The sequence below is a fragment of the Gavialis gangeticus genome, unplaced genomic scaffold (genome assembly GCF_001723915.1).
Source record: "Gavialis gangeticus isolate Ggan-Ray unplaced genomic scaffold, GavGan_comp1, whole genome shotgun sequence".
Classification (NCBI taxonomy): domain Eukaryota; kingdom Metazoa; phylum Chordata; order Crocodylia; family Gavialidae; genus Gavialis; species Gavialis gangeticus.
The window spans coordinates 472,885-492,767 of NW_017729013.1; the positions used below are offsets into that span (position 1 = coordinate 472,885).

A 19,883-nucleotide genomic window follows, 5' to 3' on the forward strand; every position below is an offset into this window, starting at 1 on the left:
GTACGATACCACGTGCCCCTGCTTTTTTATGCTTAGCGTCTCATTTGTCTTCCAACACCAGTTAATTACCTGCATCTTAAATGATGTCTTTCTTAGGGCTTCGTCCCAGAGCTCTGCTATGCACTTCAGCCGCTGGGCTCTGGAGTTCGTTCACAACCAAAATTATCGCTATGCTCCACACAAACGATTTTCCAAAGAGAAGATGCAAAAGTAGTGCTTAGCCCAGGTATCTCAGTTTTTAATTACTATACTTCTGATTGGACTCAGTGGCTTGGGATGTGTACATTAAAGTATCCATAGGGAATGCAGACGTGGAATTTTCTAAATGTGCAGCGTCTAAACATTTCAAGCATAGGATTGTGATTGTTACCACTAAGGCTCAATGAGAGAGGAGCCTTGGTATTAGCTACTGAAAGAAAGCAGGGGATATAGTAACTGCTATGGAAAGCAGATCTGCGATGTATCTATTCTTTGTCATGAAAGATGTTTTCTGTATTCAGCATGTTGCATCTTTTTTACATTCAAAATTCATTAAACGATTCTTTTTATAAAACATGTCAGCCCGGCTCCACACCACCCCAGCTAACAGTGCATTTCACTGACCAGCAGATTGAGTCTATAGGATGACTTTAGGACAAAAGTTATGAGAGTCAATTCATTTCTAGAGTTAGGCCTAATACATAGAGTATATTCCTGCAAATCGCTATATAAAGCACTGAAAAGGCTGAACATGATTATTAAAAACTCTAATAAAGGAAAAATTAAAAGAAATAGGTAATGCTGTGACTAATCCCCAAGGAGCAAGTGCAGTTAAGGCACGTTCTCTAATCTTTTGGAACAACGAAACGTAGTAAAATAACGTTAAATGTTTCTTTGCAGCTGAATGTGCCATATTCCCCTCCAAAGCACCCCAGTATGTATGGTACATCAGTTTGGAAAAGAAAAGGATCAGAAATGGGGCTGCGCTCCATTCCCTGTCCCCAGGGGAAATGATCTGAAGTACACAGTGCCATTTCATCAGGGGCTTCATAGAAGCAAGTAAAACAGCAAAATGATAAAGCAGAAAGTGGGAGGAAATTAAAAACGGGAAAAAAGAGAAGAAAGCACTTATTTGAGGCCCATTTTGCAATCTTCAGTTGGCACAAAGGTACTGTTACTCTCTAGCTCAAAACCACCCTGTTAAAAAGTCCTCTGCATTGTTTACTGGCTCTCGCCATCCCTGGAACTTCTGTTCTGATTTCTAGTTTAATTTCTGTTTTTCACACTTTCCATGCTGTTCATCGCTAGGAAAAGGACTGTAACTGTGACATCCCATTCAAAACAGTAGAAAAGAATTAAGCATCTCCTGTAGGCAAGTAAGTAAATACATTCAGCACATCCCCCCAAATTATCACCGCTGTGAGCGTCTAGACACCAGTGGTGGAAAGGAGATGAAGAGGTGGGACTGAGACAAGACGGGTTGAGCGGATGGAGAGGACAAGCCACAGGTAAGGAGAAAAAGACTCCAAATGGGAACAAGGGACACGGCAAGAGAAAGACAATACAAGAGGTGCAAGGGGTAGTGGTGGAGAAATGATTGCACATGTTCTGCTGGGGATTTTGATGACAAATTCACCTGAAATTTAATTTGTACCATTCCTAGAGCTCCTCAGAGGTCTGGATACTGAAGACTGGAATAAGTAGTGCACTGTAATATAGTTAACAAACAGTGTGAAGAATAATAATAGAAGTAATAGCAACAAAAGTAAAAAAAATGCATCATTACGAGTGTGGAAGAAGGAAAAAGCATTTCCTTGCTGGGGAGCGACTGAGTACTTAGAGCCAAGGAACAAATGCTGGGCTGGGGTCTGTTTTCTGGGATCTCCCCTACCTATATCGTTGTTCAGTCCTTGGAGTTGGGTCAGTTGACGAAGGAATTTTATTAAAATAGTGGCTCCCTGCAATAATAGGGGCTGGACTCAACAACCCAGAAGGTCCCATCTAGTCCATTATGAATTAGCTAGCAGTGAATCAACAACCAGCGTATCAACCTGCACAATGAGGAACTTGAAAAGGCTATTCTGTTTGGCCACAATCAGTCTACAAAAGTTGAAAGCTAACAAGAGTCATTCATTGATAACAACTCCCTCAGCTGGCGAAAATGTAGAAGCCCACAGCTACTATTGCAATATCCCCCCAAAACAGGTTTTATACACGCAGACGTGGAAACAGGAAACACTCAGGGGGAATCCTGCAGGCCAGATGACACAGTGCCAGGGGCTGCATGTGGTTTGCAAACTGGGCGTTGAGCACCCCTGCTCTAATCCAACGTTTCTCAACCCACGCCTTGAGGCCCAAAAGTAGGTCGCAAGAATATATGAAAGGGTCGCAAATGGATTATCCTTTAAAGGAGAAAAACGTGGGAAATCATGGCTTTTCCCTTGCAGCCAGTTCCAGCCTGCAAGGGGCTGCTTGAGGTCCCTCCATGCCCCACACACACCTACCCCCCATCCCACACACCCGCGGGCTGGGGCCTGGGGGTGAGGGGCACTGGGTCAGCACTGGCCACCGATGTGACAAATGGGTCCTGGTACAAAAAAGGTTGAGAGCCGCTGTTCTAATCCATGGGCGACTGGTGCCTCCCGAGCCTGGGAGGGCACCAGATCCCCCAGCGGCCGATCGCCGAACCAGCAGCAAAACCGGCGAAACTGGAAGTGCACTTCCACCAGCACTTCGGGTTTGGCGGCTGGCGCCAAGGCGGTGCACAGCTGATCTCTGCACCCGTGTGCACCAAAGTTTTTCTCATCCATCCCAACCTCCTAGCAGGTGGTACATGGTGGGGAAAAGCAGAAGATCAACTCCCATTGACTCCCAGCATAGTTTTCTGCATGGCTTACAGAGGTGTGTTTCAAGTTGAGACAACATTTTCAACTCCAGAGGTTTTAAATAGCTACTAAATAATAAGTTGAGCTTTTGAATTCAGACGCACATGGGCAAATTACCGTTTCCCAGAGCGATACACTCCAGGCACGGAGGTTTTCTCCAACAGAAAACATTAGGGAGTCTCTCCCCTCCATCCCATTCTCTCCTTCTGCCCCCATAACGTACGCTTTTTGCAAGCTGAATTGGCTCAGGGGGCTTATATGCACTGAACTTAGACCATCTGAATAAATCTTTATAATTTGCTAGCATTGCAATATTGGAGCACAGCAGGACCAGAGAGGGGCAGCGAGGGGGTGGGACTAGATGTGGGAGGGAACTGCAGGGAAATTCCAGATCTGGGCAGCCCCCCCTGTGGAGGCGGGGCTATGACATCAGCTGGCTGTGCCTAAAAGCAGCCCTCTGAGCCAGACCCAGCAGAGATCAGCCAATGCTTCCCTGCATGCAGGTGAGTTAAGCTGAGCCCAGCTGGGACGCGAACCAGAGGGGGCTGGAGTGCACTTTCCGACCCCCTGCACTCACATGGCAGGTTGCAGCAGACCTCGCTGCGTGGCCGATATACCGCAGCGCAACTGCTTTGCTTCTTGTGCAATAAATCCTGAGACGGCCCTGTCCTGCTGGAGCTGATGATGGATGATTAATCACGCTGTCTTTACCCCGAGCAGGATTTTTGCAAACAGCGGGCTGTCCAAAGCGGTGGGGCGGCGGTGGTTTCTTGCGGGGCGGTCTGGAGCAGTTTGTCCAAAGCTGTGGGGTGGCGGTACTTTCCTGCAGGGCAGTCCGGAGCGGTTTGTCCAAAGGTGCGTGCTGACCTGCCTGTCTGAGAGGGAAAAACATCTGAGCTGTTTTCTTCTTGCAGGCTGCACAAGTTGCTGAAGTCTCCAAAGGAAACAGGCAGCCGTCAGACATGACAGCTGAGGTGAGTGTGAGCTTTTGATTTCTCAGCAGTAGTTGTCACCCACTTGCCTGCTCTTAGGATGGGAGCTGCTCCAGATGCAAACTAAACTTTTGAGAAGCTTGATTAAAAATATCAGAGACCAACATTTTATCAGAGCTCTTTTTCACATGAGATCACTTATTTTAGGTGAAGATTACTTCGCAGTTAAGTGCTATTTAGACAGCTACTTGCACAACTGCTCACCAGCACTGTATGTCCGTCCCAAGACAGCATTTTCAGTATCTGCCCCAAACTAGCAGCCTCTGAACCAAACTGGTCTGCCGCCTCTCCCATCTAATGCTGTTGCATTCTGACAAGCATCCTCCACCTCTTCTACCCTCATCACTGCCCTGATTAGTTTGACAGGTAGCAATTTCAACTGAGAGAGAAGTCCCCCACAAAATTTATGGTGAAATACTGTGACTTCCAAAAGTTAAATGAGAGAGTCTGGGGGGGAAAAAAAAGTCCAGTTATGAACATACAATCAATTGCAAGGTGAGCTTGGGTACCTCAATTTTCCATGCCTGAATTCAGGGGGAGAAAATCCCAAATAAATGTAACTACAAATCTGTCCCATTTCCCACCTCATTTACCTAGGTTTGGTCACTCATTTTTAGCATTGTTCCTGTGAACCAGCAGAGGAAACTAATAGGAGGGCAATGTCTAATCAGTATTGTAGCTGAGGCCGTGCAAAATTTGACTGCGGACAAAGTTAGAATTAAAAATGGGCATATGCTTAAAACAGCCCTGAAATCAAATCTTCAAACACAAAGGGCCTAATTTTATGGTTCTAAAAAGGCAAATTTCACAAGGACTTACTTGCTTCTACAGGGACACAATGATAGGGCCCATAAAAGATGTTGCTTCAGCAGGAATTGGTTTAATAGGTGGAGACAGTCTCTGGGGGGAAAGTTTCCCAGAGCTACTCACCAATAACCCCTTTAGCTGATAAAATAATGGTACTGATTATCTTGAGACAGGGTCCTATCCAGTCAGCTGCCATGGATGGTGGTTTGGTTGGGAAGAGGGAGAGGGAGAAATGTGTGACATATAAGACAGATGGGCCAAAGTATCCACACTGCAATTCAGGCTCTGCAGCAGGAAGTTTCCATAAATGCTCCCAAAATGCTTCTCTTTGCCTGCTAGTATCTGCTCTGGAAATTTGCTTTTAAAATCCATTAGGATCAATCCTGGAGTCCATATATAAGCAGAGCTCCCATTTGAGTCCAGTGGAAATTTGGCCTGAGTAAGGACTTCAGGATGTGTCCCACTTGGGTAAGCAAGTGACTTGTGACCAAACAACACATCTTCTTAGCTGCTGAAGCAGATGCGTTGTACAAATCCAGGGTGAGATGGGCCATATGCACCTTGCTGCATTTTGACTGGCTTGAAGGGTGACTTAGATTCATAGAAAATTAGCATTAAAAGGGACCTCAGGAGGTCACATCTAGTCCAACCTCCTGCTCAAAGCAGGACCATCCCCAACTTGATCATTCCAGCCAGGGCTTTGTCTAGCCGGGTCTTAAGTACCTCCAGGGATGGAGCTTCCACCACCTCTCTGGGTAACCTGGTCCAGGGTTTTACTACCGTCCGAGTGAGGAAGTTCTTCCTAATATCTAACCTAAACTTCCCTTCCTTCCGAGGCACCCTTCTAAAATGAACACCACTAGGCCACACACAAATATGAATATACTAGATGAAAGGATGTGTAAAAAAACCAAAAAAACAAAAAAAAAACCCTTAAAAATTGCAGAGCCTGAGTCATTTTATAGCTGTTTTGTCCTTCCTAAGGTATGGCTGATAAAAAACCGAGGAAGAAACTCTCATTTGTGTTTATGTAACAGTGTCCTTTTAAACTACGTACTGAAAACATTATGCTGTTAGACCTATCGTGTCAGAGCTGCTGGCTTGGAAGCAGGAGATGCTAAGACTAGCACGAAGAGGTACTGAGCACCCTTCGCTCCCAGCTGCAGTCAGCCTGATTCCCTCCTCAGCGCAACCTTCAAATGCTTCATAATTTCAGAAGTGGTTTATATAATGGAGGTAGCTTGTGTCTGTCCGCAGCTGCCTCTGTGCCACTGAATCAAAAATGACTTTTTATTCCTGATTAAAAAGTGTATCCCTTTTCCCATACTATGCAACAGATGCTAATCTTTACTATGACCCTTACTGACTAGTCATGCTCTAAAAGGGTATTAGTGGGTCAATGCACTTCTCCTGCTTTAGAAGAAAGAAGTATCAATGCTGGTTTTGTCACATGCCTTTGTATTTGTTTAAAAAAATTAGGATGTATTAATGCCATACTTATGTTAGAGCAAAGGTCACTAAAGAGAGCTTGGGACCCAGTTAATGGCTCAATAGCTAAACAGTAATGGCAAGGAGAGATTGCCCATCTCCTGAACCACATCCAAGAGTCCTAGCTGATCAGTGCTATGAGGATGAGTCCAAGGAGCCGCTCCTGTCTGAGCATTGCCTTCATTCAGCTCTTGGACAAGCACTGGCAGCTTCCACTGCGTCAAGGTCAGGACTGATGTTCACATTATTATTTTCTGTATTGTGGCATCACCCTGGAGCCCTCATTTTCCCAGAAGCAAAAGGCTGGTCCTTACCTCAAAGAGCTTACAGAGGACCGGAGCCACTGGCTGATAGGGGATGATGTCGGGGGGAAGCCCAAGGAAATGAGACGGGGAGTGGCCTCAGTACATGGGCAGCCCAACTGCTGTGCTTCTTTGCAGGCTATTGCAGATTACCAGCTGCGTAAGGGAGTGTAGCTCGTTCAATGTGGGAAGAGAAAGAGGGTCAGTGCTGCCAACAGGAGCCTGTAAATTTGTAAATGTAAAGCACTCAGCTTATTCTGATCCCTCTAGAGGTCAGTTCCAGCACTATTTACACCACTTCCCAATCCAGCCTGTTGACTTAGTCTGATCCTCTGGCAGGGGTGCAGCATCTGCTTACACCAGGTCTGAATTTGGTCCCATATGCTCTGTTATATGCTAACACTGCAGAGTGGCAGGGGACTGTCCCACCGTCCTGTTTTTAAAATCAGTGCTAATCTCAAGGATTGTGTTGCTGTGGGTGTCCAACATGATTGACTGGTCTGCTTTCTTTTCCTCCTTCCTTTTGCACAGGGGGATAAACTTTGGGGGGGGAGATTTGTAGGAGGCCTGGATCCCGTCATGGAGAGGCTCAACTCTTCCATTGAGTATGACCAGAGATTGTCAGAAGTTGACATCCAAGGGAGCATGGCTTATGCCAAGGCCTTGGAAAAGACTGGAATTCTGACCAAACCTGAGCTGGAGAAGATCCTGAATGGACTGGAAAAGGTATTTATCAGCTGAAGTAGATGGTATGACGCAAGGCTGCCAGCCATAAGGACAAGCACAGGTACAGGAAATTTTAGCCACTGCTATTGAGATAACAGTGCTGTTATCCCCAACCTGTTTCTGGAGTGATCTGTGAACGAATAGTGCCAAATGCACTCTCAGAGTCTCACACATGGATGGCATGGCAAGAGTCTTGGTGCTGTCTTTCAGCTGCCGTAATCTGGCTTTTTCCTACTATTGTGTAACGCCAATGAAATCTCACCAGTGTGAGATCAGATTTGGAGGGAGGAGGGGACAGTTCTAGATCCAGGGTTATCAAAGTCTTTTACAAACTTGTAGGAGTTGAGCCTCCCAAGAGCCATCTAAAGTAGGGAAATAATAATTCCTGACTGCTGTCTTTTGCTGACATTTTGTAGATCTCTGAGGAATGGTCCAAAAGACTCTTTGTGCTGAACCCAAATGATGAGGACATCCACACTGCCAACGAGCGCAGACTGAAGGTGCAGTTCAGTTAATTTCTTCATAACTTCCTCTGCACATCTCTGACCATTTTGGGAACTGTAACATTCGCTTCTCCCTCTGCATACTTGAACTGTTTTCTATTTTTGGTTGCGTTCCTATTGAGAGAATCAAATACTTCTGCAGTGACCAGCCACATGGATGCATTCAGTAAGCAGATATTGCCCACTGTTTTTCCATCCCTGAAAACAGACCCTGGCCAGCCTACTGCATCAGTGGTAGATCCTGATATTACACACATTTGTGCACCTGGCTAGCTCCATGCACACTGAGTATGTAACATCATTAATTACTAAAGTAGCACCTTACGGCTCTCACTGGGAGAGCCGTTTACAAAACAGTGGTGCCGAGGGCTCCCTAATCAGGACCTTGCCATGGCCTAGGCACTGGACATGCATCCAAGTAACAGTCCCTGCCCGGAAGAGATTGTGGCTTCCATATCCTATGTTCATGCATGTGTGCAGGATCCTAGCTTGAGTTTTTAAGCAGCAGAGATGTGAGGTTTCACTCAAGTCCTTCTGTTTCCACTAAGCTAATGCTGATGAAAATGCTTCTCTTGCCCACAGGAGCTGATTGGAGAGGTGGCTGGAAAACTCCACACTGGACGAAGCAGAAATGATCAAGTAAGGAGAGAAATCTCTTTGCCCCTTCAGTCCTCCCCCCACACTCTATCATGAGATTTCCTACAGCGTGCTTCAGTTTCTTAAATGCCACCCATAAAGTCTCGGCAATCGTGCAACTTAATTTAGTGGCACGTTGGTAACAGCTGAGCACGATCGCTGAGCAGTGTTGCCTTACGAGAATGTGAACTGAACTGATTTCCCTTGGCAGCAGTATTGTACCTTGAATCTGTCTCCTGCTGGATGCAGTGAGAGTTCTGGATCAAAGGGGGGGAAAAAAAACAGAGTCACTTCACGACTTTCTTGCAAAGCATTGCAGCAGGTTCATGTCAGACTTCACGAGTGCTACCTGTATCGAATAGCATGTCTGCGTGGACTGAGGAGAGAGCACAGGGCCTTCTGCTGAGGACACAGTGCTTCCTATGAACCCGAGACAGCTGCTACTCTAGGAGTAGTGGGGTCTGTGTTGTACATTTTACATAAAGAAGGTTTGCTGTACTGCTCTGCAGAAGAAGCAGTACTCATGGGCACAGCACCATAAACTCTCTGTGGGAGGCACTGAAGATTTTGGGATCTAATTTTGCCCTGGTGCATGTGCATATTCCAGTAAGGTGGTTATGAGTGCAGAGAAAGGCAAAAAATCTTCCACGCTTCATTAATGACCTGTACGCCTCTTTCCTCTTCTTTCCATTCTTTGACCTATGTAATATGGAATACAGTGACGTTTATTTGATCACAAGGTACAATGCACTCGGTCTGCTCTTACAGGTTGTGACTGACTTGCGAATGTTCATGAGGAATTTCTACTCTGTCCTGTCTGCTCACCTGCTGCAGCTCATTAGGGCTCTGGTGGAGCGAGCTGCCGTGTAAGTCCTTTTTTTTTTTTTTTTCCTTCAAGTCCCACATTCAAGTAAAAATTTTTTCTTGGCTTCTGCGCTGCCATGTTAGAAATCCTGGGCTGGCTCCTGATCCGGTGTAAATCATCAGAGCTCTTCTGATGTCAGGAATATATCCTGTGGTTAGGTGCATACGTGGATAGTATGCATTCAAGCAAAGCATGTGTGGCTGATGCCTCAGATAATACCAGTGGCCCTAATTCTCTGGCCTGCTGCGTGGAGACTTCCTCTTACCCCAACTGTATCCTGGCAACAGAAATCAGATGGCGAGGTTAGAATTTAATTTAAAGCAGAAAAAAGAAATTTAAGCAGCTGGACATTGCCAGACATTCTGAATTGTGACTTGGTAGAAATTGTAATCACTTTAACTCCTGATTAAATTGCAGTGATCCAGAACACACACTTATCAAGATATCTGAGTGCAAGTTCGGGTGCCACTCAGATCTTTGTCTAGAGGGGATCTTTCATTGTTCTGTTCTTTTTGTACATGACGGTGACAATGGTGATCATAAATAAGGATTTGTAAAGCAAAGGTTGGGTACTATCCTAAACCGGTAATACAGGGTGATTGTACCAAAGCATCTTGTGTGCTAAGTGCTAGTCTGGGAACTCCCGAATCGTAACACTGGCTCTGACAGTTCCTAGGTGTCAGGGCACGGGGATCCTCTAGACTGACCTGCATAACACAGGCCAAAGGACACAGGCCAAGAGAAGTGGTGCTGGCTCCTACCCTGGAAGCCTTTAAGAGGAGGCTAGATGAACACCTTGCTGGGGTCTTTGACCCCAGTACTCTTTCCTGCCATGGCAGGGGGTCGGACTCGATGATCTGCTCAGGTCCCTTCCGACCCTAGAAACTATGAACCTTGCACAGTAACTTCTTCCTGAAGCCCAGAATTTCTCTTGGAGCTCTAGCCTCCCTTTCCTCAGCCTTAGATGGTTCCCTGTTTAGTCTGTATCTTCATTCAGGCTGTTGGACTGTCAGCTGGCTGTTTGCCTCATCTCTCCTTTTATATTGCAGAGAAACTGATGTCATCTTCCCTGGCTATACTCACATGCAAAGAGCTCAGCCAATCAGATGGAGCCACTTCTTGCTCAGGTACCATCCTTCTTAGGCTCTGCTGTGACAGTTTGTCCTTGGGGACCAACTTCTTGTGACACCCAGAAGTGCAGTTGTAACACAAAGTACCATCACCATGGGATGATGCCACAACAGCCTGCAAGGCCAACGTGGAAGCTGATGCTCCATTGTGGAATCAACCCATCTTCATGCACCTCCTGGGTTGTGGATGTCTTAAGAAAACAATTGTGTGAATATGTCAAATCCAAAGCATGCCTGCACCAGGGTGATGGAGCCAGACTTGGGAACTAGATCTCTACTTCCTAATAGGGATCGCCACACAGAACTTAGGACAAGTTTCATTTGCACTTAGTTTACCAGGGTCTGATCTTCCCAGCTGAGTAAATGTCGCAAAGGAGCTAAAGACTGGGGACATTATCAGAAGGGCTGCCACTAGAGCAGAGCTTTGCTTCACTGGAGGGTGGTAGCCTCACCTTGCTCCTGGCTGTTCCATCTCTGCTGACAAGGCACCCATTACCAGGGCCTCTGGCTTTCATGGCGTGCAAGTTCTGTTGATAAGTAAGGTTCTGGTACTACTCACACCAGCGAAAAGCCATTTGTTAGGGAAGCAAATGCTAAACCTGGTTATTTCACTCTCTTCCTCTATCACCTTGTCTTCCCACAGCCATGCTGTTGCTCTGCTCCGAGATTCTGACCGTCTGAGAGAAATCAAGAAAAGGATCAACATTCTGCCTTTGGGAAGGTAAGTCACTTGCCTCTCTTGACTTCTATGCTGCTATGTTAGAAATTCGGGACCAGCTCCTGATCTGGTATAAACCATCAGCGTTCTCCCCACGTGAGGAGCACTCCCTCTGGTCAGCTGCATATAGGAATACTGTACAGTCAAGCAAAATGTGCGGGACCATGGTTCATGCTTGAGATAATGCTGGCAGCCTCAACCTTTCTGGTCGGCCATGGAAACGCCTGTTAACATTTATGCCTCTTGCATAACAAAGGCAGATGTAAGGCCTGGACCCATTCCCCCAAGGGGAACTGTGTTTTCTCGTGGAGCAGAAGACAGAGCTCTCGTTTGTAAACAGTGTAGTTAGAAGGGGACTTGCCTATATTTCCAACCCTGGATACTAGAAAATGTTTAACACACTTCCTATTCTGAACATTGTTCTCCATCACCAAAAGTCTGTCTCTGCTGGAGAGGCCTATTGGTGAAATGGTGCCTTAGACTATGTGTGTTCACATTATTAGTTCTGTTGTCCTGTCAAGTTTTTGCCTTGGAAATGGGCAGATAGTAGAGGTCAAGATCTCTGGTATGAACAGCTCTTCTCTCATTAAAAGCATACTTCTGTATCCACTAAAGTCAGTGGGACTTTTGCCATTGACTCTGCCTTTGTAGGATCCTGCTCTAAAGGCTTGAAATCACCTTCACAGAATAAGAAACTCCTGGCTGCCTTTGGCTAGAAATTACCTTATAGGAGTCGGTATAGTTGTACACATAGTACGGGACAAGCAGCGCACTAGAAAAGCAGCATGCAGTCAGAGCTTGTGGCATCGCTCTCTGTGACTCAGTTTGTGCAGAGGACACAGACGTAGGTGTGTTAGTGTCAGTGCGGTGTGTCATGCATGGCTTTCCCTTCTCCCTGTGCAGTGGTGCTGTGGCTGGCAACCCGCTCAGTATTGATAGAGAGTTCCTGCGTAAGGGTAAGTTGTTGTCAGCTACCCCTCACTAGAACTGAGCAAGTGCGTGGCCTAAACCTAGCCCTAATGGACAGGAGGGAGAGGGACTAACAGACTGTCTGCTGCATCATAGTCTAGAGATCCCCCTTGTACATTCCTCTCAGCCCTCTATTTATCCTTTTCATAACCCAACCCCAGTTCCTTTTGTTTTACTGCTTGAGATGGGGGGCAGACAGGTTCCCCTTCCTTTGCCCTTCCCTGATGCTGTCAAGAGAAGCCCTGGTAGTTGGGGCTCTTGCTACAGAATCACGCCCCCCCCCCACCACACACACACACACACACACACTGATCTTTGCATCTATCTGACATGGGATATGGTTAGTCAGGGGCTGGTCCATGCACTTGGAAACCAGCAAGAGCCCTGACTTCTTCTGAATCAAGGCCTTAGAAAGCTCAGGTAATGCTCATGTTTAGATCATCACCATGCATGCTCTTTAAATTGCAGAACTTGATTTTGCCCACATCAGCCTGAACAGCATGGATGCTGTCAGTGAACGTGACTTTGTGGGTAGGTGCAACTTTATCACTGTTACCTTTATCATTGTTGTCTTTCTGTCACTGCTGACTATCTAGAAACCTGCTTTTGATAAATTTTTCAAGAGGGGGGAAAAGCTCAGATATGGCCATTTTTAGCAGCAGCTCTGCAAGGAGAGATCAGTCTTTTAACTGAACATTAATGCTACATTTGAATTTTTGGTCCATGACGGGTACAACTGGAGCACTAGAATAAGACTTCTGATGACCAAAGTCATCTGAAAAATCTCTAACTTCTCTTCAGCAAATGCTTTAGACTGTCTACATCCTACATTTTCCTGCAGCCCAACTGCAAGCAATTGCTGCCATAAAAAGACTTTCATAGATATATATATTTATTTATTTATTTAACTTCACTCCTTCCCTACAGTGGAGTTCCTCTTCTTTGCCTCCCTTGTGATGACTCACCTGAGCAAGATGGCTGAAGATCTCATCATCTACAGTACAAAGGAGTTTGGTTTTGTGACCCTGTCTGATGCCTACAGGTAACGCTCTACTTCTTGCTACAAATTTTAAAATAAAAAGAACTAATACAAAATGTATTTTATTCCCTTTTTAGAAATACCCAGGATAAGAAGGGCCCAGACAGTAAACTGACACAGCTGTGACCCTGTACTGGAATCAGGAGAGAGATCAGCTGTAACTCTCCTCAGTTAGTGAGTGGGTTGCTATGACTGGGGCAAGGGGACCTCAGAAATTAGGTATCAAGAATAAAGATGGCCCTGCAGAACCACCTCCTAAAATATGGGCAGGTTGATGGGTTTGCAGTATCAGACTTGTTGCCGTTAGACCCTTCAGGTGGCCACTTCCAAGCCCATTGGAATATGAAAGCATCATCTCAAAGCTTCTTGGTACTGAAGGCTTTATCGCCCTCCTTTCAGCATCCTATTAATACTAGCTCCCCAGCGACTGATGCAACATGGTAATCAGGCACCCCCATCCTAGCAGGGCTGGCATAGAGCCTGGGTGTTTAGGCCAGGAGTGGTGGGTAGGAACAAGCTACAATGCCTTCCTGCTTACAAAGATCCTGACAGATGCCCAGTAATGACGCATCTTGCCTAATCCAGTTATGTACATGGTCAGACCTATTAACAAGGTTGTTTTCTTTCCTTTTTTTAAGCGAATTGTTGCTAGGAGAGAAGTATTTAATAGCTAGAGAAAGGGACCAGGAGATCTGAGGTCTGTTCTTGCCTTGCTACTGACCCACTGTATGACTATGGTCACTCCACCTCTTTGCCACAATCTGCCCATCTGTAAGATGGGGATGATAGTGGTTTCACTCTGGACTAATAGTTGCTAAGCCTTTGAGCTTGTCAAATGAAAGGAGCCTTCCGTGCACATATATTTTTTTTAACTCATTCCAGTAGCCCTTACTCCACCAAGGCCTCTGTTGTGTTCGCTGGGCATTTTGCCCAAGTAAACGCTTCTAGAATCAGGCTGTAAATGAGCCTGCGCTAACAAAAAAAAAAAGAGAGAAAATAACTCTGTTTCCTGCTGTGAGCTGGGAGTTCCTGTAAAGGGAGCCTTTAACAGGCATGTTTTGTAATCCTTCCAGATTTCCTGTTACAGGCGTCGTTCACGCTCTGTAGCACCCTAAATGCCTAGCGTGGCAGAATCCTCACGCCCAATTTTGTCAGTATATCCTGGTAAGAGACACCACACCCTTAGGCTGGACTTTCCTAAGTTCATGGGTATAGCTGATGTAACAGTTGTTCCTTGAATGAGGAAGCTGAGATCTTTCTACCTAAGGAAGCTAAGCTTTCAAACAGACTCAAAAACAGGAGTGTGAAAGCAAAACTCAAGGTACTGAAATGAAGGTTCAGCTTCTGAAACCTTGGAAAATGAGACCTGTTATTGTTATGTGTGGTGAGCACTGGAAATCTCTCATCCACAAGGAAGAGAGTGCCCAGCAGCAAAAGGTACCAAGAAAGTACTTCATGCTCCCAGTGCAACAGGCTGTCTTTCCAGCCTTGCTCTCTGCAGATCAGGTCTCCGTAGTCTCATGCTCCAAGTGTTTTGTTTTCAGCACCGGCAGTAGCCTGATGCCTCAGAAGAAGAACCCTGATAGCCTGGAGATAATCCGCAGCAAGGCTGGACGTGTGTTTGGAAGGGTAAGGCTGCAAAGGGAGAAGCAGCAGGTTTTTCAGGGCACTTTCCCCATTACCCCAATTGGGGAAGAAAAGGAATCCTTCCTACCAGACTCTGGGTCTCTTCCTCCATCTGCCACTGGGCAAGTCACTTGAACAGCAGGAACCCTCTCATTAGGGCCCAGCACGACTCTCTGGGTCTGACTCTGTAGAGATGCTGAAGTTGGCGGGAACTGCAGGTGAAACTGAGCTCAAAACAGCTTAAAGTAGGCTCTGCCAGTCATAGACCGCTTCTGAAAAAACTTGGCCCTGGTAACCCTGTCTATTCTGTTTCCCCAGTTGTCCAATAGAGGAATACACACCTGTGCACAGTGCTCTGAGGCGTACTGTGCAAAGCCAAATACTGTTTGCTGTGACAGTGTCCCAGATCAGCTGCAAGACGGTGTAGAACAGCAGTTCCCAAACTCTGACAGGTTGCACACCGCCAATTTAAAATGATACAGACTTAAGCACCACCAGCAATTTTTTCAGTTCAGCCATAGGTACCATCAGCAATTTTTTTTACATATCAAGTAATTATAATAAATCTGTTAACGCATACCACTGACAGGTGGTCTGTGTACCACAGATTGGGAACCGCTGGCGAAGAATAGTGTTCCTAGGAAGGGATGTAGCATATGACTGCAGGTGACAGGCAGAGAAGATGCAGCTGCTCTGAATGACAGCTGAGACACTGCATTCCTGCTATACACTTAACTGACAACCTAGAGACTGCTGCTGACCCAAGGGAGCTCTGAGAACTGGCCCTCTTTCTTGCCCATCTGCCTGTAGCTTTTCTACCTCAAACAAAAGCAGTTAGGTAATTAATTGAGGCAATAACTGTAATGCACAGAAACCTGGCCAGATGATGCAGTCCAGGCTTTTGAGCCCGGCTGGGTAAAATTATATCATTCTTCTAACTTGCCCTAATAACCCTGACTTTCCTCCCTCTCCTCTGCAGTGCACAAGCATTCTTATGATCCTCAAAGGACTTCCAAACACCTACAACAAGGACCTGCAGGTAAAGCATGGAGGGCTTTTTTCCTATTCCATTTCTCTGCATGAGCATAACCAAAAACTTACTGTGGTAGGAACGACAGCAGCTATTAATACCTGCACATACTGCGTTTTGTATGCAGCAGCACTGAGTCAGAGACAGGGAGGGTGTAAGACCACCGTTCAGACCTAAGAGGCATCACAACTCTAGTTATTGGTATCCATTATGGAACAAAAAATGACTGACCATTTTCAGGTGACATCAGTGCAGCTCTGTTAGCGGATGCCAGCTGAGGATCTGTCCCAAGGACTAAATGGTTTGTGGGGTCAATAATGCATACAGCAGCTTTTAACTCCATGTTTCTATTCAAAATGAGAGTGATCAACTACCTTAGAGTAAGTGGGGGCTCTGTCCGTGACTAGCTGGAGGGACCTTGCCTGGGTGTCTCCAACCCAGCCTTGAGTGCTTGTGGGGAATAAGCTACCCTGAACCCTCTAGCAGCACCCACTGCAGAGCACAGCGATGGGAAGTAGGGTCAATGTTGCAGAGAGGGCATCAGAGTCTCCAGTAGTTTTTACCAGTGCAAGCATTCATTTAAGTTTGTAAATGATGAATCACACCATTCAGAAACATTAATCAAATAGCTTCCTGCTCAGATGCAGGCTGCATTATCCAAATAGAGTTCCTGTGGTGAGAACAGTCTCTCATCTGAGTGTTAGTCTGCAAGGGGAGACTTGGCCCGGCTGCCTTTATGCAGGGAGCTCACTGGGATGACCATTCTTCCACATGGGTATGTTCCTACTAGTGCTTACACATCAGATGAACTGAGAGAGCTTCTGCTGTGATCCGTGGCCAAGCTATTTGTGCTATTTGGTTTGTGAGCTGCATTAGGTTTGACCTACTTTGATTTTTCCCTTTTGTTAACCTACAGGAAGACAAGGAGGCAGTCTTTGATGTTCTGGATACTCTGAACGCTGTGCTTCAGGTGGCAACTGGAGTAATTTCTACTCTTCAGGTAAGATTAGAGCCATTTACTACTAAATTTATTGGGTCCTGCTCTTGCTTCACACCAGTGTAACTTAGGAGTAACTCCATAGCCAACAGACAGACTTACACTGGTAAAATATGAAATATGAATGGGGGTACATGGCTGAAACATGTTGCAGGTCATTTATTGATAATGCCCACTCTAGTGCATAATAACAGGTGTTTACTGGATTTCATCAGGAGAGAGAGTATGTTGCTAAGGTGCTTGTACCTCCGATTACTTTAAAATGGAATAGCTGGATCACTGACTGTAGCAAGATGAAAGGGGGAGAAATTCACTTCTTGATCTGGCTCATTGATTTGGAAGGCCTTGCTGCCAAGGCAGTGCCTCTCTTGGCTGAACTCTGTCCCTTCTGTGATTGCTAACATGTCAATGAAAAGTAGCTGTTGTCAAGAACTCTTGTTTTTGTAGATCCACAAAGAGAACATGGAGAGAGCCTTGAGCCCTGACATGCTGGCTACTGATCTTGCTTACTACTTGGTTCGTAAAGGAGTAAGTATCAAGAGAATCCCAATGGAAAATGTGATGGAGGATCGTGAAGCTACAGTGTCCCCTCAGGGATGTGTTCAGGGTTGAGGACACTGGGGTAACTTTTGGGCTGCTCCCAATATTAAACTCCATTCTTTCTTGTGACAAGTGCTGGTTATCTCAGAGGAAGGTACAATCCTTTCCTTTCCTGCCTGAAAAGCACCTAATTGTGCAGTATTCTGTCACTGAAGAGTGCTACATTTTCTATCCTCAGCTGATGGTCGCCAAGGATTGAAAACCCCTTTACATGTATCCCAGGTAGTCTAAGTGCTACAGAGTGGACCTGAGGCCCTTATAAAAGCATAGCGTTAGCTTCTAGCACGAGCACACTTTATATCTGAGAACATCCAACTTCTGATTCCATGGAAAATGCTGCTCTGTTAAACAAGGTGTATGGGTCACTTGAGTAGTCCCAAAGCCTTTGATCCCAGATCCTACCTGCATATTCATTAACTGTTGCCTATGCTTGGTACTGCAGATGCCGTTCAGACAGGCTCACATGACATCGGGAAAGGTCGTCCACTTGGCTGAGAGTAAGGGCATCTCCCTCAGTCTTCTCACTCTTGAGGACATGAAGAGCATTAGGTGGGTATCCAGCTTTCAAAGGGCATGACCTACGTCTCCTTAACACCTCTCCCCTTGCCGCACAGATCAGAGAACAACCTCTGTTGCAAGACCTGGCCAGAACTTCACTCCAAGTGCTATTTGGCGGAATTACCTTGGTCCCCAAACTAATGACACCATGAAAAAGGGGACAACTCCCTTACCCACAGGGAACAGCCTTTCCATTGGAGCCACACAAGTTGCAAAGCATAGATTAGACTCTGCAGCAGGTCTCCTGTCCCATAGCCCTAGAGCCTAGATCCCAAACAGGATCGAAACATGGAATTTCCCTGCGGCGGTTGAAGGGAGTAAACAGAAAATGATTTTTAACCATCACAAGCTTCTCACTGCTGTTAATGCCAACCACAGATAGGTCAGAAGTGCAATTACCATCTGTGCTTAAATGGCTTCTAACTATACAGTTCTTCCCTGAAGCATGGTGGGCTGGCAGGGGGCTCCCCACGCACAGCATAGCTCTTTGGCCTAGCCCCTACTCATCTTCCAAACATAGACACTTTTGATGCTGCCTTGTGTGGCACTTCTAAACAGAAAGGGCCTGATTCTCCCCTGGCTTGCACCACATACTGGCACTGGTGCTGGCACCTGTGCAAAGCAGCTGTAAAACACTTGTGTCCTGACCTGATAGCTTTGTGCAGGGCAATGAATTGACTTCAGTGGGAGGAGGACTAGGCTCAAGAATGCAGGCAGGGTACAAAGCCAAGGCAATCCTGCATGCAGTGCAGGCTCCAGGGCTGTGCTCACCTCTGCTTTGCCTCCCCAGCCCCCTGTTTGCGAGCGACGTGTCCCAGGTGTGGGACTATGTCAACAGCGTGGAGCAGTACACTGCCCCTGGTGGCACTGCCAAGAGCAGCGTGAACGCACAGATCGAGCAGCTGAGGGAGATGATGGAGTCCCAAAAGGAACCGTTCTGAATGTCTGAAAATTATGCCGTGTAGGCTTTGTGGTTGTTGCATTCATTCTAAATTAATAAACAGTGATGCTTTGCAAATTCACCAAAACCCTGTATGCTTGTCACTTGTTTCTTCAGCTACCACAAACACCCGTTGTCCAAGAGATCTGAATAACTAGGACACAATCCCACAAGGTCACGCTGACCTGAGTAAAGCCTGGAAGCTGAGCGATTGGGCTCTAGAAGGCTACTCGGAATGAAAGCGGCAGCATTCTTAACAGCAATCACAGAATCATAGAAAACGAGGGCTGGAAAGGACCTCAGGAGGTCACATCTAGTCCAACCCCCTGCTCAAAGCAAGACCATCCCCATCCAGATCATCCTAGCCAAAGCTTTGTCTAGTTGGGTCTTGAAAACTTCCAAGGATGAGCTTCCACCACCTCTCCGAGTAGCCTGTTCCAGTGTCTTACTACCCTCCTACTGAGAAAATGTTTCCTAATATCTAACGGAAACTTCTCTTGCTGCCACTTGAGACCGTTGCTCCTTGGTCTGTCATGTCACGTCACCACTGAGAACGGTCCAGCTTCATCCTCTTCCGAACCCCCCTGCAGGTAGTCGAAGGCTGCTATTAAATCCCCTCTCAGTTTCCTTTTCTCTAGACTAAATAAGCCCAGTTCTCCTACTCTTTCCTCACAAGTCATGTCCCCCAGCATCCTCACCATTTTTGTTGCCCCCTGCTAGAACCCTCTCCAGTTTGTCCACATCCTTTCTGTAATGGGAGACCCAAAACCGAACACGGTACTTCAGATGTGGCCTCACCAGTGCTGAATAGCGGGAAATAATCACTTCCCTTGATCTGCTGGCAACGCACCTACCAATGCAGCCCAGGATGCCATTAGCCTTTTTTGCAACAAGGGCACACTGCTGGCTCATAGTCAGCTTATTATCCGCTGTAACCCCCAGGTCTTTTTCTGCAGAGCTGCTGCCCAGCCACTCAGCCCCCAGCCTGTACCAGCGTATGGGATTGGTCTGTCCTAAGTGCAGGACTTTGCACTCGTCCTTGTTGAACCCCATAAGCAATACAGAGACCTACGAATGCAGTGGTAGCGGGCAC

The 19,883-nt window shown here is 46.4% G+C and overlaps 1 protein-coding gene across 1 annotated transcript; it reads left to right on the forward strand.

Moving 5' to 3' along the window:
- Positions 1 to 3,278: 3,278 nt before the first annotated feature.
- ASL (argininosuccinate lyase) lies at positions 3,279 to 18,883 on the forward strand. Its single transcript, XM_019511350.1, has 17 exons — positions 3,279 to 3,367; positions 3,779 to 3,838; positions 6,985 to 7,179; positions 7,596 to 7,679; positions 8,265 to 8,321; positions 9,087 to 9,184; positions 10,233 to 10,310; positions 10,957 to 11,034; positions 11,935 to 11,987; positions 12,469 to 12,531; positions 12,928 to 13,042; positions 14,584 to 14,668; positions 15,645 to 15,704; positions 16,612 to 16,695; positions 17,140 to 17,220; positions 17,735 to 17,841; positions 18,641 to 18,883. Exons 1-17 carry the CDS (start codon positions 3,350 to 3,352, stop codon positions 18,789 to 18,791), a joined length of 1,467 nt encoding a protein of 488 aa, XP_019366895.1. The 5' UTR covers positions 3,279 to 3,349; the 3' UTR covers positions 18,792 to 18,883.
- The last annotated feature ends 1,000 nt before the right edge of the window (positions 18,884 to 19,883 follow it).

Coding starts and splice junctions, on each gene's coding strand:
- ASL (XM_019511350.1), top strand. Junction 7,680..8,264: donor CCAACGAGCGCAGACTGAAG/GTGCAGTTCAGT, acceptor TCTTGCCCACAG/GAGCTGATTGGAGAGGTGGC. Junction 15,705..16,611: donor CCTACAACAAGGACCTGCAG/GTAAAGCATGGA, acceptor GTTAACCTACAG/GAAGACAAGGAGGCAGTCTT.